Below are 26,423 nucleotides of genomic sequence, written 5' to 3'. Positions count from 1 at the left end.
AGAAAAATTATGGAACAAAAGTTCCATAAAAATTATAAAATTAATATAAAATAAATACGAGATCAACCGCGAAAGTAAGACTGACTGCGCTGAACCAAAATACCCAGGACTGAAGTGATTGCAAACCTGCAATATATTCAACAAGTAAGTTGAAGTTTCCTTCAACTTACAAGTAGCTTCAATTTTAGGTTCAGATGAAAACTTGCGCAGTTGGATGCCTATTGAATTCATCAGATAAGTACAATCATGTTATTGTTGTGAATTTTGTATTCTTTGTTGTTTTTTTTTCTTTTTAGGTAATTTGATTAATATAATTTCGGAATTGTACCTGCTTTATAATTTTATCTGTGTGAATTTACTTTGTTATTTCTTCTTAAAGAAAAACCATATAAATAAAATAAAACAAGGTCGTGCTTTAAAGTTTCTCTCTTAGCATTGGAGCTTGTTAGATATAAAGGCATTCAGCGCTATCATGAATCTCGTTCAAAAATACGATTCTCAATTCGGAATTACTAAAATGCTATTACAATATTCGTAATAGAATAATCATAAATTACGTTCGTAGTAAAAATGACCATCAATAGTCTACGAAATACTCACACGTAACAAGCAATTTAAAGAGAGTGGTTGTTAAAAATTTTTAAGTTTTCAATTTTTTTGTTTGAACTTAAATTCTTCCAAAGCGAAGTTCTACAAAACTCTTTTGTACTCAAAAAGCAACAAAAAACATAAATAAACATTTGACAATTGAAATAAAATACAAACTGATTTTGACGCTCCGAAAAACGATGTTGCCATTGCTGATTTATTATCTCTACGAAAAGAATTTGTGATAATTTAAAAGTCTGTCATAGGTAAGTTTGTAATTCGTAGAATTCTTCGAGGAGAATTTATGATAGTGCTTATTATATTGAGTTAACTTGCCGCAGAGAAAAACTTATCCTTACATGAATTAATACAATTTCAACTCATAGAAAAAGGGAAAAAATAATTGTTTGTTTATGTAATTAAATTATGTTATTGTTATTAAATATGAAATATCCACCTATATTAAAATTAATATAAACATACAATTACAAAAAACATGAAATATAATATTAATATATTATTATTACTCATTTAATTAATATATGAAAGAGAAAAAAATGTATACATACATTCGCAATTTTTTTTTTCTTTATCTCTGTTTTACTCCAAATGGTGCTTTCCTGCTTCACTATGCTCTTCACATAAATTGCAACCAATTGCAACAACAATTCCATTTTGTAATTTTAATGAGAAGAAAGGAAAATGGTAGAATGGAAAAGTGATTAAGAAAAATAAATTTTGATCATTCTTTTGAATGAAAATGGCTTTATTCTTGAAGAAGGTTGTGAGCTTTGGAATGTTGCACGATGTTATATTAATGCGAATATCTGAGATCCCGAATGTTAATATTTCCAGACTCTTTGAATTTTTTCCATTCAAGTTATTTAACAAGAACGGACTAAGTGTAGGAGAGTCGAATGTGTTTTATATTATATAAAAATTGAAACTATTTATAATTTTTTGCCTTATATTTTTCAAAGTTTTTATAAACTATACATAAAAAATTTGATTTTAAAGAATAAATTATTTGAAAAAATATTTTATAATAATTTTAAAGTGTTTGTGTATAGAAAAATTTATACATATCAACGAAAAATTACAATTAATTTAAGCTTATTTTATTACTTTATCGACTTTAATGTTTAAAATAATGAATTGGTTAAGAGTTTTATTCTTTTAAATACACATACTATTATGTTGCATTTCGATAAATAACTAAATAAGTTTTGAAATAAATAATACAAGAAATTGTTTTTATGTAAATAAAGGCAAATGATAAAAATCAAACCCTCGATAACCTCTTGCTGCTAACCATATGTAGACAACATGATAAGCTCCCGGAATAAAACAAATAAAACCTTGAAAATAAAACAGATTCTTGGCATTTGCAAAGAAAAATAAATATTCTAATTAATTACCTGCTACAAAAAATACCACACCTTGCGAACTACTAGCGGGGTCCGCTACTGAAAATACGCCCATTATGACAAGGCCGGTTCCGACTAGCAATAAAGTTACAGCAGCTAAAACAGTTCTCCAATTTTCGCGAACTTTTGGGTGGTTCCAGCAATATGTGTGTGTATTATTTGAAGACAAATTGCCATATTCTTGTATTAATGAATCACTATCACGCGATGTAGTGTCGTCCGTGTATTTATAATTCCTAAAAATAAAAAATTAAATAAATATAAATAAATATTAAATATAATAAAAATTAAATAAATATTAAATATACTAAAATGCTTACTTACAAAACTACGTTACAAAATTAAAAAACAAAATATTTTTAACTAAAACCTAAGTAACTGAATATTCTTAACTAAACTTCTTTATTTTCTTCGTATTTATATTTTATATTGGCTTATCCATATGCAGTGCTTTCTTAAAAGAATTCGTACCCTTATTTCTATAAAGAATTAATAAAAATTCAATAAAATTTTGTGATAATTGAAACAATTTGAATTTTCATAAATCAGAGCAACATATTTTTCACTGCTTTTTTGAGACAATTTCCTCTCCAATAATTGATTAGTGTGATTCTTGCATAAAAATTGTTTAAAATGTTGTTATATATCTAGTGTTTGCTATCAGAATATGATAACTACTTTCTTATTATTAGAATATGAATAACTACTTATTAAAGAAATTAATTCTTTTCAGTAGTTTTAAAAAAAATCCTTGAAAAACTTTACTAACCAATTGTTAAGAACTTTTCGAGATCACAAAATGACTCTCCTACACTTAGTCCGCTTTTGTTCAATAACTTGAAGGGAAAAAATACCAAAAGAGTCTGGAAAAATACCAAGAGCCTGGAAAAATACCAAAAGTCTGGAAATATTACCATTCGGGAACTTAAATATTCGCATTAATATTCATAAGAATAATTGTAAACCCCACATTGAAGCAAAAAATATAACGTTGTTAAACATTCGAAAAACTCACGACCCTTTTCAAAAATGAAGAAATTTTCATACAAAAAAATGATCAAAATCTCTTTTTCTTATTCACTTTTCCATTCTTCCATTTTTTTCCTTTCTTATTAAAATTAGAAAACTGTTTTGTTGTTGCAATTAGTTCTAATGCATTTGGAGAACCAAGTGGAGCTGTAAAATATACCATTTGAAATAAAACAGAGATAAAGAAAAAAAATTGCAAATGAAAAATGTGAAATCATGATCACAGGTATGTACGTTATACTTTTTTTTCTCTTTTATACATAATCGAGCAAAGAACAAATTTTATTCTTGATGAATAAAATTCTTATTCTTGATTTATCCAGCAAAAATTTTATTCTTGATGAAAGTTTTTTGATAAATGTAAAAAGTAAAATTAACAATAAAAATAAATTCATACAGGATGTAACCCTTATATCTTCTTAAAACTCTTTCAAAGGAAATTTTGAAAGAAACATCAAAAAATTAAATCCACAATAATGTTAAGTAAATTGAAATCCGTTGTTTTTATTAGTTTTAATGTTAATCAAAAATTTTTCAAAATTTTTAAATAAAGAAAAACAATTTGCGAAAGTTTGATATCGATTACATTATTCGTTTTTGAGTTATCGTGCGATCGCATGGCCGGACGGACATGTCTAAATCAACGCAGAATTTTACGCTTCACGAAGGTGTAGGGTATAAAAAAATATGTACTTCAAATTTTCTTACTATAAGTTAATAAAATTACAACTTGATTCCTAGCTGTTTAAAATGTTGTTTAACAATATAAAAGGAATTTCTCAATTTAGTTTTAATCAAATTAACAGAAGGGAATGCCCATTGCCGCTTTACAATGCGCTAAACTGAGGGAGCTTTGAATAAACTTTTCCAATTTTCAGCAATATACTCGAAAATGTCAAAATGGCAATATTATGGTCTATTGAAAAAATTCTATACAAACATATTTCATCTGCTAACGTAGACGAATTTTCCTAAATTTGGTTGTTTGACACCATAATTGACTAATTGATTAACTTGACTACAAAAAGATAAGTAGCGGCTTTAAAATTAGCAGAACAAGGTATATGTACATAATTTCGTTAGCCAAGGTAATGTCAACGAATTTTTAATATGGAAAAAAGCTTTTTTTTATTTACAAATTATATTTTTCAATCGAAAAATTTTTTTAAGAAAAATTGTCAATATTATTTTTGGGTCTGACTGAGGAAAAAACAAAATCGGAGCCAAAATGCAAAAGGAGGAGCCGGGGAAACAAATTTTCAAATCGAAGCTAAATGGCTCCGATTGGAGCCAAACGACCGGCCTGATTATGAACTTAATTTTCTTTCTAAATAGTACAATGACATCTGTTTTTTGATATAATAACAATTTTTTTTTTTGCAATGATTGACGCTCTATGAGACGCTATAGGCATTTCCCATACGCATGACACCAATTTATTAATCGTATGTTCGTGTCAGCTAGGAAATAAAAATATCTTATCTCTGCTAGTGTCTTAAAGTGTTCAGTGTAATATTCATAGCAGACCTTGAAATTTTTTTCAAATTTTCGTTTGAAATTTATATTATAAAGCAAGATAATTGATAATATAAAATCTTATAAAAAGACCAAAATGCAATAAAATTAGAAAATTTGTTTCATAGTAATATTAAATAATGAGCGAAAATTTTGATGGTTTGGAAGGAAACGACGTTGATGCAACAGAAATATGTACATCATCAATAACACAAAATCCTGTTAAGGGTCAACAAATACCGATAGTTATTGAACCTCCACTTTCCAAAAGTATGACGAAAAGTTTCCCAACTAGAGATGAGCGTGTAGCTATTAATGATGACAGCGTAATCACACCGCATGTTATTGCAATGGTATAGAATTTCTATATTTTAAAATTTATCTTATTGGGTATTTTAAGGTTGGACTTCCAGCTCGAGGAAAAACCTACATTGCTAAAAAATTGACTAGATATTTAGCATGGATTGGAATAAACACAAAGGTTTTTAATTTGGGGGAATACAGAAGACACGTCGCAGGAGATTATCAAAATCATGACTTCTTTCGTGCTGACAATGTGCAAGCAATGGCAATTAGAAATAAATGTGCACTGGTTGCTCTTGATGATGCATGTGATTGGATAAAAAATAAGAAAGGAAATGTTGCTGTTTTTGACGCCACAAATTCAACTTTGGAACGAAGGGAATTGATTTACGACATTGTTGTAAGAAAAAATGGTTTGAAATTATTTTTTGTTGAATCCGTTTGTAATGATCCACAAATAATAGAACAAAATATAATAGAAGTAAAAATCAATAGTCCAGATTATTTAGAAATGAAAAAGCAAAAAAAGGATAAAGGGGAAGTTGAGAAATTAATCTTAGATGATTTTCAGCAAAGAATATCACACTACCAAGAAAAATATCAAACTCTTGACGAAACTATCGAATCACATTTATCATTTATGAAAATATTCGATACGGGTAAAAAAGTTGTTGTGTATAACAGTAGAGGACATTTACAATCTCGTGTTGTTTATTTCCTAATGAATATTCATATAACTCCAAGATCAATTTATTTTACAAGACATGGTGAGAGTGAAGAAAACGTCAAAGGTTAGCTCTGAATTCCAGAAATTGTTCGCTATAATATTTGTCAAAATTTTATAGGTTTGATCGGTGGCGATGGCAATCTCAGTTTAAGAGGTCAGGAATACGCAAAACTTTTAGCAGATAAAATTAATAAAAAAAAATTGAACGAATTACGTGTTTGGACGTCTTGCATGAAACGATCAATTCAAACATGTAAAGATATTAATGCTCCACAAGAAAGATGGAAGGCTTTAAATGAAATCAATGCTGGCGAATGTGAATTAATGTCTTATACCGAAATAGCTGCAAGATTTCCAGAACAATTTGAGCAACGTGACCAAGATAAATTCCACTTTAGATACAATGGAGGGGAAAGCTACGAAGATTTGGTTGCTCGTTTAGAACCAGTAATCATGGAGCTAGAAAGACAAGGGAATGTTTTGGTTGTATCCCATCAAGCAGTTTTAAGATGTCTTTTAGCTTATTTCTTGGACAAAAGCATAGACGAACTTCCTTACATTGAGGTGCCTCTGCACAACATAATCAAATTAACCCCAGTTGCGTAAGTACTGAAATTTGTAGGTTAATTTTTGAATTAATGTTATTTTTTAAAGATACGGGTGTAAAAGGGAAGACATTATGATAGATGTTCCAGCTGTAAATACCCATAGACCAAAACCTGCTAAATACGTTATGAATTGGGAAAATAATGTAGAGCTATTAAGTCAAACCAAAGAAGAAAGCTGAAAAAGATTTTTATGGAAACAGAAATATGTTTTTAAAATTTTTTTATGGTACAGTTACTCTATTGAAAAATTAAAAAGGTTTTGATAAATTACTGTTATTACTTTTTAAATAATATAGAATTTTTAATATTTTTAACATAATTTCGATTTTTAATGGACTATTTCATGTACATGTATGAATAAATTGACACTAATACTTAATATAAATTTTTTATTTTAAACTTCTATAAGTTAAAAGATAAGTTTAAAAAACGTTTTTCATTTTCAATCCTAAAGCTCCAGGAAGCAAATTTATCAATTTACAAAACCAGTAAAAAATATTTATATGTATGTAAGTAGTGTAGTAATAATTCTTTGGAATCAAAATTATGCGAAGAGCTGAACATTTTGGAACGAAGGATTTCGAGTGAAACTTACTTGGTATACAAATGTAAATGAAAAATTAATGTTTAGTAAAGAATTTATTTTAGTTTTTAAAACACATTCAACATCAGACATTCAAGTTCAAAAAACTTAACTGACATTTTAAATACTTGATAGAGTAAGTCAATTTCTAGTTTTTTTTTTAAGAGAAACTTTACGCATATATTTTCAGCACAGGTTATGACTTGAATGAAAATTTTAATTAAAAAGATATGTTTTTCAGCTATTTTATAAAGAAATCTGAGGCTCTGCAGATGATTTTTCATATTAAAAACATCAAAAAATAAATTTTTTATAACGTTTGAGGATTTTATGCTCTCCTAATAATGAAAAGATCACCATGGGTATACCGACTTCTTATTGAAATTTTAAAAACCTTTGTTTTGAGTAAATATATATTGTCAATAATTGTCGTTCAAATGTGCTTTTATGCAGAAAAATTTTTAAGAAATGTTAATAATGGAATTAACATAATCTACATGATATGTACATAAATAATGTTCATAAGTACGTAAATAGATGAGTGCCCATTTTTTTTTTCAATGTTGAGTTTAATTATTATGCACAAAGTTATATGTAATTTTCTCATATTTCTAGTACATACCTTGGATCATTCACTCTTATAGTAATATCGTCTGTACATCTTGATTGCCTAATGGGTGTAGAAATTACAGTCGAACCATACACTCTTATTGCCTCATCAGTTTCTTCCTCAAAGGCGTCGTGAATTGAAAATCTTTTTTCTCTTGACATCCTTTCTTAATAACAACAATAAACTCAGTCATATAGTTCTACAGTCAATAAAATATTTTATCTTACTTTTATCAATATAATATTTAGAAAACAATTTGAAATCCGATAACCAAGTTCACTTTTTTTTTTGTAGAAATACATACATATGTACCAAAGTTTTTTGATTTTTTTTGTTTTTAAATTTTAGAAATGTGGTAGCGTTTTCGATTTCGATACGGAATAATTGCGAAAATATGAGTATACATCACAGCTGACAGAAATATTGCCTTGATATTTTTGTTATGTCAAAGTATACATAACGTACAACGCAGATGTCGCAAAATTATATTTTAAACTGATAGATTAATAGAATATCTGCTTGTAGATCATATCTTTCCCTTTCTCTGTAATGAGAATTTCTGTCTACCCAATTTCTGCAAAAACGAAAGTTATTTGGATTTTTTTGACCGTCACTTGAGTTAAAATTAGTCAAAATTTGGAATAAGTGTAAAAACAATTTTCATTGTTAACTCAGCATCCCGTTGCAAAACGGCAAAAGTAATATAAAAGCCCTGCCTATAGTAGGCTATTTTATCACCGGCACTTCAGGCATCTATTGCTTAGATCAAGCATTAAGCATATCGCCAATAGGAGCAAATAAAACCATCATTTAGTCGCAACTAAGCAACTATCAGTTACCAAGCAATGGCATTTATAGGAAAGGAAGGAAAAAATAGAGAAATATTTAGGTTAAAAGAGGGAAGAGAAAAAGGGCAAGTAAACTAAAATGACGAGCACAACCTAAAAATAATAATAACAACAACAACATGGCAGGCAGAAAAGAGAGAAAAAGAAATAGATAATATAGATTATAGATAAATAAAGAGAGGAAAGGAGAAGAACAAACAAAAAAAATATTACTACAAATTACGCAAAAGTCTAGATCTAAGAGTATCCTTACTAATACCAGGATCAAATAGCAAAGAATTAGAATTAACAGAACGGAACATTCTAGTGACCAATTCATTCGACCATAATCAGTAGAGTGATAGCAAACATTGTACAACTCGACAGCAACACTGAAATGATTTCACCACCAACAGCCGATACTTAAATAAGTATTGTCACCTTTACGTAATGAACTTTTGTAACGGCATAAAGCAGAAAGGCGAGTGAAGTGTGAAACGACGAAATGGTCATATCTCATGCATACTTCTCGTTCCTGAGTTTTCTAGTCTTTAATGAACAAGAAAGTTTGTCTTATACCAGAGCCAAGCCAAAGCAAAAAGTATTACTATATCTAGTTGTTCGATGCGGGCACTGCAGACTTCAGTCGTTAATAGTGTTGCTGCAAGAGCTAAGAAGAAACTACCGAGTTAGTGGTTCAAGAAAGTTTTAGTATTAATATCCAAGACGTCCTATTGCAAAACATTCCTAATCTAAGATGCTCCCAATCCGGGAAGAAATTATGGGGCGTGTTTTTTACGAACAAAACGAAGCGTGAAACTTCAATTTTCGAAAAGCTTATTTTAAATAGGGCGGCTTCTGCTGGTATGAAAGGGCAGAAGTACAGCAGACTTGCTTAAGTCAGAGATCCGTAGCATTGCTCAGAACTTTTTCAGTTGTTCTTCTTTCGGCTGGCTGTTCGAACGAATTGGACGACACCATGAACTATCGCTTTGGACAGACCAACTCCAACTACGGGGAAAGAAAAAAAACATCCGGTAGAACAGAATGAAACTCCTGTGGCCCACGTCCCGCATTTACCAGACATGAATCGTTGGTCTTCCGATGACTAACCTCATAGTGCACACTTCGATGCCTTCAAAGTTTTCTGATGTAACCCGTAATAATTCCTGAACAACGGTGTATCCAGCCGAAGCTCTATTACGCCAAAACTATCTTAGCAAGAGGTTTAGGAAAGAGAGAAGTAAGGGGCGTAGAGAAACTCGTTGGGTACTGCAGAAAGACGAAGAAAAAGCTCATAATGACCGTGATGACAATACCCATCGTACAGGGAGAAGAAAATTGCCACACTGCACTTTCGCACGCACTTTCCCAACTGTGAGTTTTTGAAAGAAATTGGGGCCATATTAATACGAATGTTTAGGGCTACTTATGTCTTTGGATAAACTCCGTAAAGCTGAAGGCAACGTTCTTCTTCGTCATTTGGCGGCAGAAGGCTAAACAAGTGATGGCGTGCTTGGTCCTAACAGATACAGCGAAAGTCTGGCCTTAGAGTTGCGGGAACCTTAAGGATGTGCACACAGCCTCCATACAAGCCCTTTTTGGATTTGGCTCTGCCTCATGTGCGCTCCAAATTGAACCGATGAAGGGAATTCTACTAATTAAACAATACAGGCGGAGCTTAATGAATTCCTTACCTCCGGCGGAGCTTAATGAATTCCAGAACACTCCATTTTCCTTGAAAATATAAAAACGTGTTGCCCCTACTCTGTTAAAAGATCGGAAAGGTAGATCTGGAACACTGGTAGGTTCTATCGTCGTTGGTAGATATCCTCGGTATGCTTATTAGACACAACAGATCAACGTTAATCTGAGTGCATAATTATTTTACAACAATTTTTTTTCAACATTAATCATCTTACTTCACTTTTAAAATATGGAGAAAAATTTTAAATAAAACTGATACTAATTTATAAAATTTATTTATTCAAATAGAAAAATGTTTAATGTATTTTGTTCAAATTTGGGTTTTTTTCACAAATATGTTCAAATATTTTAATATCGTATACATTTTTATTTTTACTTATAAAATTTTTTTATCTCTTATATATTTTATAATGGAGGCCAGAAAAAAAAACGAATTAGAAATGCTAAAGGAAGGAGCGCTTTCTTTGTTCCAAGCATTGTCAAAATCGTAACTGAAGCGTATTTATTTTGTTTTTTATTTGACCTCTACCAAAAATACGTAAGAGATTCTGAATTGAAACATTTTTTGATTAGATATCGCGACGTCCACGAAATCAATATTTTCAGAAACTGAAAATAAAAAAGACTTTTTTCTCTTGGGCACAAAATAAAAATAAAAACAAAACGTAACAAAAAATAAAAAATAATAGGAATTTTAAAAATTTGAGGCTTTTAAAAAAATATTTAAATATTTTTTAAAATGATGTTGATGAATTTATTGCTAATGATGTTGAATTATTAGAATGACATAGAAACGCTTTTTATTAATTTTTTTAAGCGAAATTTATATTTTTCAGTTTTTTAAAAAGAATATCGGTTAACGTCAGAAATTATAATTTTAATATTTGGTTTTTTTACCTTCTTGAATATTTACATATATTTTGTAATTTTCAGTTTATTTTTTTTAAAAACTGAAAAGTAAAAATGTCCCATCCAAAAAAATTAAAAGTAGAATTTAAAAAGCTAAAAAGAAGAAAAACAAAATGTTCACGTTTTTTTGTATAAATTTCTAAGTCTACAAAATAGTTTCTGCCTCTACTATTAAATATACGAGTACGTAATTTGTTAAAAAGTAAGTTAAAATTTTTTTTTAAAGAAAGAACTAAAAAATATTTAAAAATATTTTTTCACTTGAAATATCTAAAAAAAATTGAATATAAACAGAGCTCACTTATTTTTGTTCTCTTTAAGTAAATTTATTTTATGAATTGAAATTAAATATTATATTACAATACCTTATGGCGCTTAAAAGTGAACTAAATATAATATTTTTTTTTGATATTTTTTTTACTACCTTGGGTGTAACTTGAAATGTATTTTTCGTTGATGACATGATGTTAGCAAAACATTTTTCAGTGTGAAACATTATTTCGAATTTTTGTAACATACAAAGAAAAGCGTAAATTTGACTCTTAATAGAATTTCGCTTTGTTCCACCCTGAAAAGTTCACCAGTTAGTTAGTGCAACTAGAACTCAAATATCAATTTTCAAAACATTCCACTAATCCGTTCGGTAAAAAATCGTAATAAAGTGGGGATCTCCAATTTAGTTTAAGAGCCCTAATCGTTCCAAAAAAATTTATAGATTCATTTTTTTAACATTCCGAATTTAAATATTAAATTTCAAGGAAATTGGCTAATTATTTCTCTTTATATACGTAAAAATATAAAATTAGCCCGCAAAAAGGTCCAGTTCCAAAGGTCCAATATATTTCAAAAGTTGATCAATCCATGCCATAGCCAAAATAAGTTCACATATAAAATTAACTCACACCACATCTTTCTAAAAGTAGACTAACATTTGTGTTAATAACAGAAGTGCGTTCCCACCGAAAACTTGACATCCAAAATTCGGTGCCATCACATTACCTGCCTTATGGTATACAAGAATTTGTTTTTTTTTTAGTTTGTTATAACTTTATATTGAATAATAGTTTTTTTTCACTTTAATAGTTTTTTAACACTTTTTCCTAAGCATTTTATAATTTTTCATTCACAAACTACAATAATTTAAAACAAAAATCACTTAAACTTCTTTATTCACTTTGTTTCACCAACGTCGCTTACTTTTCCAAGAAAAAAAAAACATTTGGCATTTAATGTCAATTTCAATTTGATAATGATCGGAACAAAGAAAGAGACTTACCTGAAATTTTTGGTTTCACTGCAAGCGAGATAGAAATAAAGCTGCTCCTTCCCTTAGTATTTCTAATTCGTTGGTAGAACTGCTTCTCAAATAGATATACTTTGGTTGTTATATCATAAAAAGGTATACCTATTTTATAAGTAATTCGACTCTGCATATAAATCCACTAATCCAATCACTCAACAATATTTTGTATACTTCCTATGAATATAAAACTTATGATAATAAATTTCATAAAGTATGAATTAGGACACAAACGCTTTTTTTTCTTTACAATTGCTTTATTTCTACTTGATTTAAATTGCTTTAGTACTTGATTTAAAATAAGCTCGAAACTCAAACTTGCGAACTTTGTCATCAGGAAGGTGGAAAATGACGTTTGGCTATTACATTAAGGTTATTGTTAACACTTCAAGTCAAGTAAGCAAATAACTAGTAAGTTTTAATTGACTTAAGTGAAGACGGCTTTAAGTCAAACAAAGTTTTATATAAACATAAAATAGGCTTCAAGTAAGTGTTTGCTTGCTATGGCTATATCAACGTTGTATCTATATATGTTCATACCACGGCAGGCCTGAACCACAGGCTTGGACCTAGAGAGAGTGACAGTTCACAGCTGATGAATTTACACGTATTCTTATGGGATTTATAGATGGCCCTTTTAAACATCATAAATCTCCCACAAGATCAACTTTTTTCAAATTTTTAATAAAAAGTTAAGATTCAATCTTTTTCCACATCACTAGTACTTACATTTTTAAAGTTTTGTGTTATTAAAACATTAAAAAATTGATTTAAAAAAAACCTAGGTTGCGTTGATTTTTTTAAGAGTTTAATAAATCCTACACTACAGGAAAAAAATTGCATTTTTTTCGAAGTATTTAGTTGATTTTGGTGTATTTTTTTCAAATTTGGGAAAATGTACATTTGATATTAATGAGTTTGCTAATTTTGTATGATATATCACCCAAAATGCATACTTCCAATATAATCACATATACGAAATTTATATGCTTCATAATTCATAAAAATTATTGCAAGTGTGAATTTTTTCATAATTATAAAACTTAAAATCAAATAATTACAAACTTAAATTAAAATCTAATAAAATTTTCATTAACTTTATTTTAAGTCGTGTATTCTAGACTAAAAATTATAGAACCAAAAATATGATTTTTTACTCCCAATTCTATCAGATAAGTTGTACATGGCGGTACAAAAAAATGCGGAAAAAATTCGAAAACATATTTAATCAAAATTATAGTTTAAATTTTGGATTGAAATTTGAATTTTTGATATGTTGTTCTAAAAACTTCAAATTTTGAGTTGAAATTTGAATTTTGGATATGTGGTTCAAAAAACTTCAAGTTTCATTTTAGTGTAAAATTTTAGGCTTTAGTCAACTTTTCGTATAGAAAACTCGAAATGAAAATAGGAAAAAATCATACTTTTTCCAAACAAAAAACAAAAAAAAAATGATACCTCAGAAATTTCATTTCACATTTCATTTACAAATCCATTCATAAAAAAAGCATGGTCCAGGCCTTGATTTTTTGTAATGTCAAGGTATATACATATGTTTATGCATATCTACAAACATACATTTTAAACTTACATCTATTGCTTCCATACATTAGAATGTTTTTACCTAACTTTTATGAAATGACATATAAAATATTATGAAAAATAAATTTTGTTATTATCAAAAAAAAAAATAACATAATTTTTATTTAACTTAACTTAATTTTATTCCAGTTCGTTATTTTTGATACACTTGTTTGAATACAATATGTATTTTGTTTTTTTCTTGCCTATACAAGTCTTATTACCACCTATTTCTTAATAATAGTATATTTTGAGAATATTCGAAGTTGCAAGCAAACATAAACCCCTACAATGTAGATTAAAAATGTCTGTGCAAGCAAACGGGAAATAACAGCTTGAAACGAGTCGAATTACTAATAAAATAGACATATTTTGATACTATACCATATGCACAGAGAGTAGCACAAAATTTTTGAAGCCAGCATAGAATATGATTTATATGCTGCAACATAAAACATGCTATGTTGTTGCCAGCGTAAAACAAAAACTAATAATATTTTTTTTCCCGTGGAATTTTCTGTGTGAAATTTTATATAAAATGTACAAGCAAAAAATGTTAAAATTTATTAGAACTGATGTTCTTTATTTTATCAATTTTAAGTAATTTAATAAAATATTTAGTTCTGATTGTGGTTGCTAGGGTTATTATTCAGTATAGGATGATATAGTTATCTAGGCGGTTCTACAAAATTTATAAAACGTACTTTGTGAAGCTTATCTCGACTTAGGCGATTTGTAAAAAACTCCTTTTGCATTTTCGTAAAATTTAAGTCAACTTAAGCTAAACTGTTGTTGCAAAACTGAAACTTTGGTTTTGGGTGACTTAAGGGAAAAAGGAAAAAAAATATTTATATTATTTATACTTGAAAAAGGAAAAAAAATTTTATACTTTATTTGGTTTTTCATTTTTTTCAAATTGTTATCATAAAAAATATTAATCATAACGGGGTTAACAAATGAATAAACTTTAAATAAAAATGTCAAAACAGTTGCTTAATTAAATAAAAAATCTATTGATTTTATCCTTAACTAAATTTAAGAATTCGGATTCTTCGACTAAATCTGAATGAAAATCTGCTAAATCTCCAGTTTAAATAATTTTTCAAAATTTGTGACACAAAGGATTAATAAATTGAAATCAAGAATTCTAAGTCTTTCTATCTTTTGGACTAATTTTCATTTCTTCTTCAATTTGAAGTATCTTGTAAATCAAAACTACTAATATGCTCTTTTACTTGTCAATTACCGCGTTGTCGAATCTATTTGATCTCACTCACAGATTTCCGAGATAAAGCTTCTATATCTCGGAAATCTGTGAGTTCTCTTTTGAGATGGTTGAGTTTTTTTCTACAATGCTTTTTTAGAAACAATCATTTTCATCATGGCTTTATTTAGAGCGTGTTTTACAAATTTGTATCTTATTCGCTTCGTATTGTACATTTTATAGCATGTGATATTTACGTTCTCTGAAATTGCTGACATCTTGCATGTTGTTTTGGTTTCAAAAAGTCCATTAACGAGGCCACAAATGAAAGTTTTTGCAAATAGCATTTGTAGACTTTTCAAGAGAAACCTGGTGGCCTATTATGTAAAAATACGAAACTTGCAAATTTGCGTAAGTTAATTTGCGATTCGTAAATGTTTTGGTACTAGCACGGCTGGTAGAAATACAGGCCTGGCCCCTGAGAATGAGTGACAGCTCACAGCTGACGAATTTATTCGTATTCTTATGGAAGCTATGGAGAGCCCTTTTTAACATCATAAATCTCCAGCAAGATTAGCTTTTTTTCAAATTTTTGATTAGAAAAAGTTAAAACTCAATCCCTTTGTACATTACTAGTGCTTACATTCTTATACAAGTTTTGTGTTATTGAAACATTAAAAAGTGATTTAAAAAAACCGTTCAGACTCTGTTAATTTTTTAAAGATTTTGTTAAAAGTCTGTATATGTGTGTAATTCTTTTTAGGTATGTATGTGATTTTATTTTCATATATTTAAAATATATTAACATTGTTAGTAAGTCCAATTCAATGATTTACCTAAACTACCGTATCAGAAACTTTAAAAGCTTATACAAGTCTCTTTATAATATATGCATTATGTTGGTTTTTATATAGGACATAACTTGGAACGACGCATTTTTTATAATGTTTATAAAACTACAAAAACACTATAATACTCTCAATTCTCTCAAATATGTTGCCTGACATGCCGATTCAAAAAATATGAACTCAAAATTATAATTAAAATTTAATTTCGAGTTGATATGTGAATTTTTTATATGTTTCTCAGAAAATTCATTTTCTGAAATGAGTAATATATCAAATCAAATTTCAATGTAACGAAATTTCATTTTAATATAAAAATTTTTTTTATAGAAAACTCGAAAAAATGAAAAAAGGCCAAAATCAATATTTTTTTCAAAAAAAAAAGAAAAAAAGATGACTCAGAAATGTAATTTTGTAATATGTAAATATATCCGCATTTTTATCATATTTTTTCACAAAAACTGTATTAGGTAACAAAATCGCATCGCAAAAAATTTAAGCTGGCAACATTTTCTAAAATTTTTTGTTTTTGACATTTCTGACAGTTTTTTTCGAAGTAATCATTTGAACTATTTAAAAATAGTCATTAATTATTTTTAATAAATTTATTGTTAATTTTTTAAAAAAATATGGATTGCAAAAGATTTTTAGCAGGTGAGTTTAGATTTAAATATTGCTCTTGCTCCGCAAACCATTTCACTTATTCTAAATAAAACTAGAAAGAAGCAATGTCGAGAAAAAAGAAACGAAACAAATTTTGCATAGTGCATGAATTTTAACCATTACCGTAATACGGAATGGTTTTGTATTTTATTTTGATCCATAATTATAATTAATGATCACAGGAATTTAGTTAAATGCAGAAAATTTGAAATTTAAACTTTTGCGATAAGATTCGTAAGCAAAATTGCAAGTGAATTAAAAGTATGCGAAAGTAGTAATCCGAAGTAACACTTTTGCTACTTTCACATATGCAAATTATTCGATTTACATGGAGTGGAATTTCAAATCCGAAAATTATTTAGCGAAAGTAGCAGTACATAGCAGGCCAACAAGACTCTGTATGGAACAAAATCAGTTTCCATTTCAAAATCGTTTTTACAAATTTTCTAACGGAACTTTCATGGGAAATCCATTATCATTTTGAATATTTATAGCCAATTTTGAAATGAAATTAAAAGAAGAAGAAAAGTTACCAAGAGTTTGGAGAAGGTATGTTGACAATATTTTTGTTGTAATAAAAGAAGATGATGTAAAGCCACTCTTAGAAATATTAAACCAAATATATAGCATAAAGCATTAAGTTTACAGTAGCATTAGAAAATGCTTGACAACTACTCCCTTTTTTGAATATATTAGTAAAAAGAAAAGATGAAAAGTTAGAGTTTGACATAATATATAGAAAACTGACGAACATAACGCAATAAATTACAAATGACTCCTTTATACCAATAGAACACAAATAGTATGATATACCGAATGTGTCGGTTGCCACTTTCAGCTCCAAATTGAAAAATGAGTTAGAATATATAAAGAACGTCGAAAACATTCTTTTCAGAATTATATATATAATTATATATAAAGAATATCGGAAACGAAGCTCTAGACTTTAGCTAGAGCAACAGAAACAGATTAATTAGTAAATTCATACTCTAAAAACTAGAAAAAACACCAGCTATTAACATTTTTTTTAAATAGACAAACTAACCAAAAAAAAGAGACGAATTTCAATACGCTTCTCAACTAACTTATAAATTAAAGCAAGTATTAAAAAAAATAAACATGAACTTAGTTTTCTTAAATTATAATAATAAATTAAAAAACATATTAGGTTGTATAAAAGAAAAAATTGACAATAATAAAAAATCAGGAATACATATGAAATTATTTGTGAAGATTGTAGCGCTAAATATCTAGGACATAGAAAAAGAAATATAGCAACTAGATTTAAAGAATATTTATTGAATTTATTAAATGTTTGATTAATTAACGCACACAACAATAAAAATCACACCTAGTGATGAAAAGTCAAGTATCTTGGTATAAAAAAATTTATAGAACTAAAAATTAAATGTGCAAAATTACAATGGCTGATTGGTTATTATTCTAATAAATAGTAAACTTTTAATATGTAACCAGATATGGCCTTATGAAAAACCACTGTGGGATTGCGCTAGTAAATGTTATAGATGTCATTTAGAGATTTCAAAAAAGAGTATTTACAAATATCGTTAGAGCGTCATGGTACTTTAGAAATGCTGATTTACATAGAGACCTTAAAACAACAACAATACAAGAAGAAGTAAAACGATTCGCTGTAAAAAATTAGCAGCCCACACCAACATTGAAGCGTCAAAACTCAATTTAACAGAAGATGAAACAAACGAATACAAACCCTAATAAAAGTAAATAAAAAGAATAAAATTAAAAAAATGTTTTTGTATTTGCTTTTTTATTTAATATTTAAGTTTATGCAAAACCAAAAAATCGTCTCCATATAAAAAATAAAATCAAAATTGGTTTTACGGACGGTGTTACACAAATAATTGAAAATATGTTTTATAATAAAAAATTAAAAATACTGTTCCTATTCTGATTATATACTTTATTATACTAATTCAAACACAAAGCTTAATTTTGATGTTTTGTTTTTATTTGCACGCGTTACAAAAACCTAACTCAACATAGGAAACTGCCTTAAATCTTTAAATTGTATTTGCAACAATCGCCTAATATAAGTTTGAATTACGAATTGTCCCAAGTTAGTATTTGAATAAACTCAAAATTGCATTTGCAATAAAGTGTTAATTCGACATATGTATGTAATTGGTTATAAAAATTCATACATATTAAAAAATTTATTACTAATTTTGATTTGCAATAAGAACCTATCTCGAAATAAGAGGTTTGTCAAAATGTTGTCTATTCTTACCTCGATTAAGGCAATTATTGGAATTGCAAATAATTACCATTTCAAGTTGGGTGATGTGTGTATTTGATAATAACTCTGGCTACAACAGTCTCAGAACTACCAAAATTTGTAAGCATATAAAACGTAAAACCTGGTATACATATCGTCGGCTGAGTGCTATTTTGATGAATACGATACAACTTTTGCATCGAGAAAATTACGTTTGAAGTTTAGAAACAATTTATTTCAAAACTGCGTTAGCGGATTTTCTAAATTTCTGTTACTAGGTTTGTTATAGTTTTAAGGGCTTGACTATAAAGTTTTATTGAATTTCAACAAACAGATCGGATGTTGTAGTAAGTTAAGTAAAAAAGGTATAGTACAATTTTGATCCATATCCACTTTTTTGGACTTAAATGTTCATTTTATGTAACGTGGATCGAAAAATTAGTGCATATAGATCAAGTAAGCACTAATAAAAAAAATATCATTCTTATATACCTACATACATACATATGTATGTCAAACAAATTTACAGCTATGTATATGCCTATTAAGAAAAATAAAATTTGCAACACGCTTTTTTTAAAATGTTGTTATGAAAACATTTTATTTAATTAGTTATAAAAAAGGCTATATTACGAGTATAAGTTTTATCAAAAAATTTTTTGAAATTTATTACATACCTACGTCTAAATAATCTTATAAAATATTGTCAGATAAATTGATTCCACTATAATGACAGTCTTATGTATTTTTAATTTTTTTAACAGAGTATATGTGATTCTGGTTAACAAATATTTAAATTAAATTAAAAAGAAATTGTATTTATTAATTCACAATTAGGAACTCATAAGTTGATCTTTAAAATAGTTCGCATATAATTTTGGTTTTTGATGGTAAAAATGAAACAAGATTTTTAGATCCTTTTATTTTTCTTTAGAAATTGTTCTTTAGAAAGGATTCCGTTGCTATAGAAACGACTCCTTGATTCTTTGGAAAAATTTAAATTTTTTGGTGCCGCTGAGTTTTTTTTTTCGCAAGTTTATATAAATTACATATTTTAAAATTAATATCGTTCATATCGTTTTTATAAAATATCGCTTTGATTTTTTTTGTATGGTACACTATTATAGTTTAATTTGGTGGCTGGAACATGATATGTTTCAAAAGCATCAGGTTAAATTTTTATTATAATAAGTTTGATTTTGTCTGTCGACATACATATTTAACAATATCTGATTAAAATATAGGAGGCTATATACATATTTTAACATTTTTCAAATTTTTGTCAATAGAAGTTAACATTATCTATTTCTTGAATATTGGAATGTTCTGGTTCCCAAAACTTTTATGGAATTTCTAATATACATATATTAATTTATTGCTTAAGAATATTTAGGGCCTCATCTCTTATCTCACTATTTTACTCGGAAAGTGAGAAGAATTATTCGGATTGCGTATCCCATTTTTTTTTTCACAAAAGTTTTTCACTTTGTTTTTGAAAGTGAAACATTGATAATTAATGAATAAAAAAGTGAGTAATTTTATTGGAAAAGTAAAACATCCATTAAAAATACTTATAATTCTGATTTGAAAGTGAATAAAAAGCAAGTAAAAAAGCGAGATACACGATAAGGCTGTTATACTCGTAGATATCCACTAATAGATTTACCTAATTAAGTTGTTATTTAGTTTTGTCGAAGTTGTCGTAAATTATATTATGATATTTTTGTGTAAATATCTACATACCAACAAATTTTCACTAGTGTTTATTAACTACCTCATTTATTAAAAGTAAATGAATTTCGAAATTATTTTGAGAATTCACAGGTTTATAGTATGGTAATATGCACCGGTTAAAAGTTAGGCGATTATATAAAACTACCTAATTTATGCATGTGCGTAAGATTTTGAAATAATTTTTTAAGTAAAGTTAGATGTACTTATCTGTTTTTTTATATTGTTGTTAGTTTATTTTATTTTTATAATAGCTTGGAGTCATTTTGCGAGAAGAATAAGTTACCTCTTTTTTAACAGAAAAAATTAGACATTTATAACCAATAATTTACAACTCGCAAGGCGTTAAAGTTCGGAAAATTCTCTGAAACACATCAAAGGGATTTTAATCTGTTAGAAATTTATCTGTTAGAAATATTTGATTTTTTTTAATTTATCATTACTTTTATTTTTTTTAATTTGTTTGTATGTAAATATTATTTTAATGGATCTATACCAGAATAATACAGAAATAAATTTTTTTTTCTGTGACCTACGTTCCATGAATAGGTACGTGTATTATAGCCATAAAATTTTTTTTAAATTTTATATAAAAATTTGATCGATACGACAACGATTTTGGATATGAATCAAAACGCGTCCTAAATCGAATTATAAGTGGAGAGGGATCAAAAAGACATCTACGTATCTATGAAAGTAAATGAGATAGCGAAAAACTGATTTACCCATTTTACTGGTTATGGTACCGGTCCTTTAACCGAAGGGTCTTAGTTTCAAACCACGGTGTTAGATCACTATAAAAATTATATTCAGTATACATATACGAGATTCAATAACTTAATATACACAATACCTAAAAAAATAAAATAAAAAATTAGCATACAAGTAATTTTCATATATGTACACATAATATTCGATATTACGTTAGGTTACGTGACGCGGCCGTCCGAGGATACAGTTAGGCCACTGGGGCCCGTTGTGATGCCGCAGGATCTCCATATCCCCACTTTCATGTGAACCAGCCCGAGACCTTTATAAACCAGTTTAGGCTCCTGGCGTTTACATTCGCCGGGTTCGTAACTCGCAAGAAGAAATACGACTCAAGGAACCTCCGCCTTCCTCGTGCCAAATACAAAGCACAGAAAATGAGCCACCGTTTCCTCCTCCTCCTCGTCACAGCAGCCTCTGCAGAGATCGCTAGCGGGGCGTTCCATCTATTCTGGCGTGTTCGCCAATCAGATATTGCCCGGTTATAACTCCTATCACAGCGTTATGTCCTCCTTTTCAGATAGGACCCCAAGAGTCGCGAATGAAAGCTTCAAGTTTCTCGCGAATGAAAGCACAGGAGAGACATAGTTAACCTTCTACGCCACATCCCCGTTATTTTCCAGTATGGCAGCGTGCCCCACTGGGCCACCGACCCAATGTGATGTCGTCCTTAGGCGCAGCCGGAAGAAAATGAAGAAGTACTTTGAGGGCCTTTGTAGAAGTTGAACGCAACGCAGACCACCACTGCGGTGCACAGCCAGTGAACCATGCGTGGTTCAATGCCCTACCTCTTCCCAATGGCTATCTTGCACGAGTAAAGGGCGGTAGTTGCCTTCCTCACTCCCTGCCTGATAGTGGGCCCCCAGTTTACTTTAAAGTCTAAGACCAATCCTAAGAATCTAGTCTCAGGGGGGAAAATGGGTCCAGTTCTATTTAGTTTTGGCGGAACCACACTCGGTGTTTTGTATTTCCTGCTGAAAATGACCAATTCCGTCTTACGAGGCTCTTGGTTTCAGATCTCATCTGAGGACATGTTCCGAGAATTCTTGACTCTACTCGGCTTCTACACCACGACAAGGTAGATAGTCTCGTGGAAGCAATTCGATATTAAAAACTAAGAAAAATAAACAATGAATATTAATAAACTTAAATATTTAATATAAAAAAAACTACTGCAGGCCGGTCACAATACCTAGTTAAAACTCTATGATGTCATACATAGCCCTATGCTCCTCTTAGGAATGAAGTAAAAAAAATTTTAATTTATACACTTATTTTTTTGAAATAATACATACATCACATATATATATGTATATAATTAAAATAAATATGCGGAATCGAATTTTTTTTCCGTTATTATTGTAATATTTTTCAGAGATGGAAACACGAAAAACTACATTTGTATTTGTCACAGACTATATTTTAGCTTCACTTTTTTTTCTATGAAAAACATATGTATAAGACGAAGCGGACGCAAATAGTCTTTGCAATCATACATTTGTCTTAGCTAAATTTGTTAAAATATAAGTGGATGGTTTTGAGAAAATTATATTTTATTTGAATATTTATTTTTGTCTTTTTTATTCTTATAATTATTTGGTTAAAAATATGCTGTGTCGATTGTGCCTTTTACCGAAAGAACACAGTTTTAACATGTTCAGTTCGTCGTATTTGCATTTTTTTGCACCATTAATTATATCTAAACATTTTTGTTTCGAGGTACAGTCCAATTTCAATTAATGATATTACGCTTTGATTTAATACACAATTTAATTTTAGCCTCAAATTAATGACGAGATTTGTAATTTGTGTTTTGATTGTTGGGAAAAACTTAAAAATTTTCATGAATTCTACAAAAAAGTTGAAGCAGCTCAGAAGACATTTCAACAAAATTTGAACGTAAAAAAAGAATTACTTCAGGAAGATAACAACCTTACCACAAACAATGAACAAAAAACACATGAAAATGTCGGCATTAATGTAAATCCAGAGAGCAATAAAACATCAAATATGTCTTGTGGGGATCTAAGCATATATAAGTATGTTGTATAGTTCGGTACATATGTACATATGTTTACATAACATGCTCATCATATTAACCTGATATTTGTATAACTAAAAGTATAGTCTAGTTTTAGAATCAGCTCAAAGTGAATTGGAAGACCTCTGTGCAACGCCGAAGAAAAAGGCAGTGAAACACCAAGATGCTGATAAGGAAATTCCAAAAGGAAGGAAAGTGACTAGTGATGAATTCAACAAAAAAGTTTCTGACTTTCTCACATTTTCTTGTGATTTGTGTACTGCAGTACTACCTAATTTTTCTGAGTTGAAACTTCATTTTAAAACATCCCACAAGGTTCCGGGATATGTCATTTGCTGTAACAAAAAATTCACACAAAATCAATTTTTGATTGGTCATATTGGTGCTCATATGAATCCAGAAAACTATAAGTAAGTTTACCTAGAATAATTCTTGGTTTAGGCAATGTGGGAATTTGCCTACCTATCAACATCTATTGAAAGATTTTTAGCTTATTTTTTATTAGACATTCGCTTCGTGGTAATTTTCAAATCATGTATGTGCATGTGTACATATCTGACTTTCAGTTTACAAATTACTAATATGTAATATGTGCATATATACATATATATATGTATTGCCTTCAAAATTTTATATTTCAAATACAGATGTATGAAATGCGATAAAATACTGTCGACAGTCAAAAATTATACAAAACACATGGAAAAACATTTAAAAGAAGTTGAGTACTTGTGTGATAATTGCCCTCGTAAATTTGGAAGCAAAAGTCTTCTTCAGCGGCATTTGCCAATTCACTGGTCGAAAGATAAATGGAAAGTAAAATGCACATACTGCGAAAAATTGTAAATTTATTGAAAAGCTTAAAAATTTTATTATGTACAATTTGTTTTTTGTTTCAGGTATCCAACAGAGTATTTTATGAAAAATCATGTTTCAGATATTCATGAAAAAAGTAAAATATGCCAAGTTTGTGGTAAGTCGTTCTCAAGTAGAAAGTTTCGAGAGCATCAGAGAACTCACGAGTTTTTATTAGCTAAAGTCCAATGTGAAATTTGTGGGGCTTGGCTAAAAAGTTCAAGTGGTCTAAAAACTCACATGAAAAATCATCAGGAAGCGTTAGAAGTGCATAAGTGTAATATATGTAGTAAAATTTCTCCAAATAAAGGGGCCTTAAAGATTCATGTTAAAAATCACCAAACACCAAAGTGTCACAAATGTTCAGTATGCAAAAAAGGTTTTAAAAGACCATTGGCTTTAAGGGTAAAACACTAAATACATCCTTTTATTTATTACATCTTTTTATTTATAGCAACATATGGCGTCTCACACTGGAGAATCTCTGTATAAATGTAAATATTGCACAAAGTCCTTCATTTACGACTCTGCATACCACACGCATAAAAAAAGAGAACATTTGAATGAATACTTAAATGAAAGGAGGGATATTAACAGAACAAATTTTTCAAACTTTTTGCATAAGGATCAAGAGCATCCAGTGAAAAAAAATTAGATGTAAAAATTTTATATCAATGAGTGTTTTATATTTATTTGCTTAAGTATGTAATTGAGTTTACATTGATAATTTTAAGTTGACTTTGCATAAATATGAAGAAAATAATTCGACGACGATTTTACACAATTTCATGTGGTTTCTTATGTTTTAGTTTTGATTTCACCATTTTTTGACCTTGATATAATCCTGTGTAATAACCACTCATATACCAAGACATTAACATGGCTGAAATGTTTTCAGAATCTTCATTAAGTTCATTAAGCATTGGGGGTATTGGAGGTGGAGGTGGTAGGTTGTAATTTGGCAAAGAAACGTTTATTCTTTCCTTTTTCCTGTGACCTTTGTCGTTTTTAGCTTTGGCAAATTGGATTTTCCGAGCTTTTTTCCCCCAAGAGGGCACTAAATCACATATGCTCACATCTTGTTCATTATCATATCCTATATATCTAATGGTGCATTTTTTTGTTTCTCTATCAATAGCAATAATTTTAGCTTCATAATCCATTTCATCTTCATAAGTAGCTCGTACATAATCGCCAATGTTATAGCTAACACATTCCGCAGATTGATTTGGTTGGTTTTGTTTAGAGTTTCTATCGCTTGAGTTTGTGGCAGATGCTATTCTCTTGGCTATTTCCGATTTAGCAAGTTTGGCAGAATTATCATAAGCCTTTATTAATAATGTGTCATCCCAAATATCCTAAAAAGCATAATTGTAAAACACAATCTGATATGCATATGTAATTAAGTATTTATATATGTATGTACATGCAATTTGTTTTTTAAATATGACATCAAAGGTTTTTGTGGTTCTCAAACAAACTTATTATTGCAATATATTGTATTGCTTTAAAACTATATGTACATTTTCGTATTTAACAATTTTCTGAAGCGTATTTGTGTGACTTAAGGTTTTTCAATACAAAGTTTAATGAAAAACATACATACTTCAAATCAAAAACACATCAGAAAGAAATACATACATATCTTTTCTTTAGTAAAACTTATAGATTCTACTACCACAAAACTGTTTAGGTGGCTAATGTAAAAATTATGGATATCTTACTGAATCAGAAGCCATTTATCCTAGAATAACTTCGTCTAACAAAATTATACCACCAAAATTAAATATTTATTGATTTGATTCGTAACAAAATTTGCAAATTGTTTTGCCTCCAATTAAGTAAATATATCAGTTACTGTTTGCATATGCAACAAAACTACGATTTAACTTATTTAACCTGAGTCTGACAAAAGTCTATATACTGGTTTGACATCAGATTTTGTATGTTTTGACAGGTAAAAATTTTAAACACTAAATTTTACTTCACAAAAATTGGAAACTCTTTAAACCACGGCCGACAGAAATACAGGCCTGAACCCAAAGAGAAAGTGACAGTTCACAGCTGACGAATTTACACGTATTCTTATGGGATCTATAGAGAGCGCTTTTTAACATCATACATTTCCAACAAGATCAACTATTTTCAAATTTTTAAATAGAAAAAGTTAAAACTAAATTTTTTCCTACTTTACTAGTGCTTACATTTTTAAAGTTTTGTGTTATTAAAACATTAAAAAATTGATTAAAAAAAAACCTTCCAGTTTCTGTTTATTTTTTTAAGATATCAATGCAAGAAAAAAACAATCACAAGAAAAAAAAAACTTCCACTTTTTTTTCGAAATA

General features: G+C 28.8%; 4 protein-coding genes across 6 annotated transcripts; 2 read left to right on the top strand and 2 right to left on the bottom strand.

The window, feature by feature from the left end:
- Positions 1–1,694: 1,694 nt before the first annotated feature.
- Positions 1,695–7,758, bottom strand: LOC129611523 (transmembrane protein 134). Of its 2 annotated transcripts, none has more exons than XM_055524711.1 (4): positions 7,618–7,758; positions 7,403–7,556; positions 2,007–2,251; positions 1,695–1,946 (listed from the first exon to the last, which is right to left on the bottom strand). In XM_055524711.1, the coding sequence occupies exons 2-4, from the start codon at positions 7,549–7,551 to the stop codon at positions 1,843–1,845; spliced, it is 498 nt and encodes a 165-aa protein (XP_055380686.1). In that variant the 5' UTR covers positions 7,552–7,556; positions 7,618–7,758; the 3' UTR covers positions 1,695–1,842. The 2 variants fall into 2 exon arrangements, with proteins under 2 accessions (XP_055380686.1, XP_055380687.1); XM_055524712.1 differs by having other exon boundaries at positions 7,403–7,552.
- LOC129611521 (6-phosphofructo-2-kinase/fructose-2,6-bisphosphatase 1-like) lies at positions 4,357–6,516 on the top strand. The gene is made up of 4 exons (XM_055524710.1): positions 4,357–4,912; positions 4,960–5,653; positions 5,708–6,191; positions 6,244–6,516. The coding sequence occupies exons 1-4, from the start codon at positions 4,700–4,702 to the stop codon at positions 6,374–6,376; spliced, it is 1,524 nt and encodes a 507-aa protein (XP_055380685.1). The 5' UTR covers positions 4,357–4,699; the 3' UTR covers positions 6,377–6,516.
- Positions 7,759–22,574: 14,816 nt separating the features above from the next.
- Positions 22,575–24,862, top strand: LOC129611526 (zinc finger protein draculin-like). Its single transcript, XM_055524717.1, has 6 exons — positions 22,575–22,901; positions 22,962–23,221; positions 23,310–23,633; positions 23,871–24,065; positions 24,123–24,483; positions 24,533–24,862. The coding sequence occupies exons 1-6, from the start codon at positions 22,791–22,793 to the stop codon at positions 24,731–24,733; spliced, it is 1,452 nt and encodes a 483-aa protein (XP_055380692.1). The 5' UTR covers positions 22,575–22,790; the 3' UTR covers positions 24,734–24,862.
- On the bottom strand, positions 24,712–26,152 carry LOC129611527 (survival motor neuron protein). Of its 2 annotated transcripts, none has more exons than XM_055524719.1 (2): positions 25,803–26,152; positions 24,712–25,436 (listed from the first exon to the last, which is right to left on the bottom strand). In XM_055524719.1, the coding sequence occupies exons 1-2, from the start codon at positions 25,815–25,817 to the stop codon at positions 24,855–24,857; spliced, it is 597 nt and encodes a 198-aa protein (XP_055380694.1). In that variant the 5' UTR covers positions 25,818–26,152; the 3' UTR covers positions 24,712–24,854. The 2 variants fall into 2 exon arrangements, with proteins under 2 accessions (XP_055380694.1, XP_055380693.1); XM_055524718.1 differs by lacking the exon at positions 25,803–26,152 and adding an exon at positions 25,505–25,755.
- Between the last annotated feature and the right edge of the window lie 271 nt (positions 26,153–26,423).

This window comes from Condylostylus longicornis, unplaced genomic scaffold (assembly GCF_029603195.1).
Source record: "Condylostylus longicornis isolate FDR11 unplaced genomic scaffold, ASM2960319v2 ptg000051l, whole genome shotgun sequence".
NCBI lineage: Eukaryota > Metazoa > Arthropoda > Insecta > Diptera > Dolichopodidae > Condylostylus > Condylostylus longicornis.
Note: the sequence above shows the minus strand (reverse complement) of the source record. Positions and strands in the feature narration are given on the sequence as shown.

Excerpts from the sequence above, each read along its gene's own strand:
- LOC129611521 (XM_055524710.1), top strand. The coding sequence starts at position 4,700 with ATGAGCGAAAATTTTGATGGTTTGGAAGGAAACGACGTTGATGCAACA. Across the intron at positions 5,654-5,707 it reads GAGTGAAGAAAACGTCAAAG|GTTTGATCGGTGGCGATGGC; the intron begins GTTAGCTCTGAA and ends AAAATTTTATAG. Across the intron at positions 6,192-6,243 it reads ATCAAATTAACCCCAGTTGC|ATACGGGTGTAAAAGGGAAG; the intron begins GTAAGTACTGAA and ends TATTTTTTAAAG.
- LOC129611523 (XM_055524711.1), bottom strand. The coding sequence starts at position 7,551 with ATGTCAAGAGAAAAAAGATTTTCAATTCACGACGCCTTTGAGGAAGAA. Across the intron at positions 2,252-7,402 it reads ATAAGAGTGAATGATCCAAG|GAATTATAAATACACGGACG; the intron begins GTATGTACTAGA and ends TTTTATTTTTAG. Across the intron at positions 1,947-2,006 it reads TGTGGTATTTTTTGTAGCAG|GTTTTATTTGTTTTATTCCG; the intron begins GTAATTAATTAG and ends TTTATTTTCAAG.
- LOC129611526 (XM_055524717.1), top strand. The coding sequence starts at position 22,791 with ATGCTGTGTCGATTGTGCCTTTTACCGAAAGAACACAGTTTTAACATG. Across the intron at positions 23,634-23,870 it reads ATGAATCCAGAAAACTATAA|ATGTATGAAATGCGATAAAA; the intron begins GTAAGTTTACCT and ends TTTCAAATACAG. Across the intron at positions 24,066-24,122 it reads TGCACATACTGCGAAAAATT|GTATCCAACAGAGTATTTTA; the intron begins GTAAATTTATTG and ends TTTTTGTTTCAG.
- LOC129611527 (XM_055524718.1), bottom strand. The coding sequence starts at position 25,531 with ATGTCATATTTAAAAAACAAATTGCAT. Across the intron at positions 25,437-25,504 it reads ATTTAAAAAACAAATTGCAT|GATATTTGGGATGACACATT; the intron begins GTACATACATAT and ends TATGCTTTTTAG.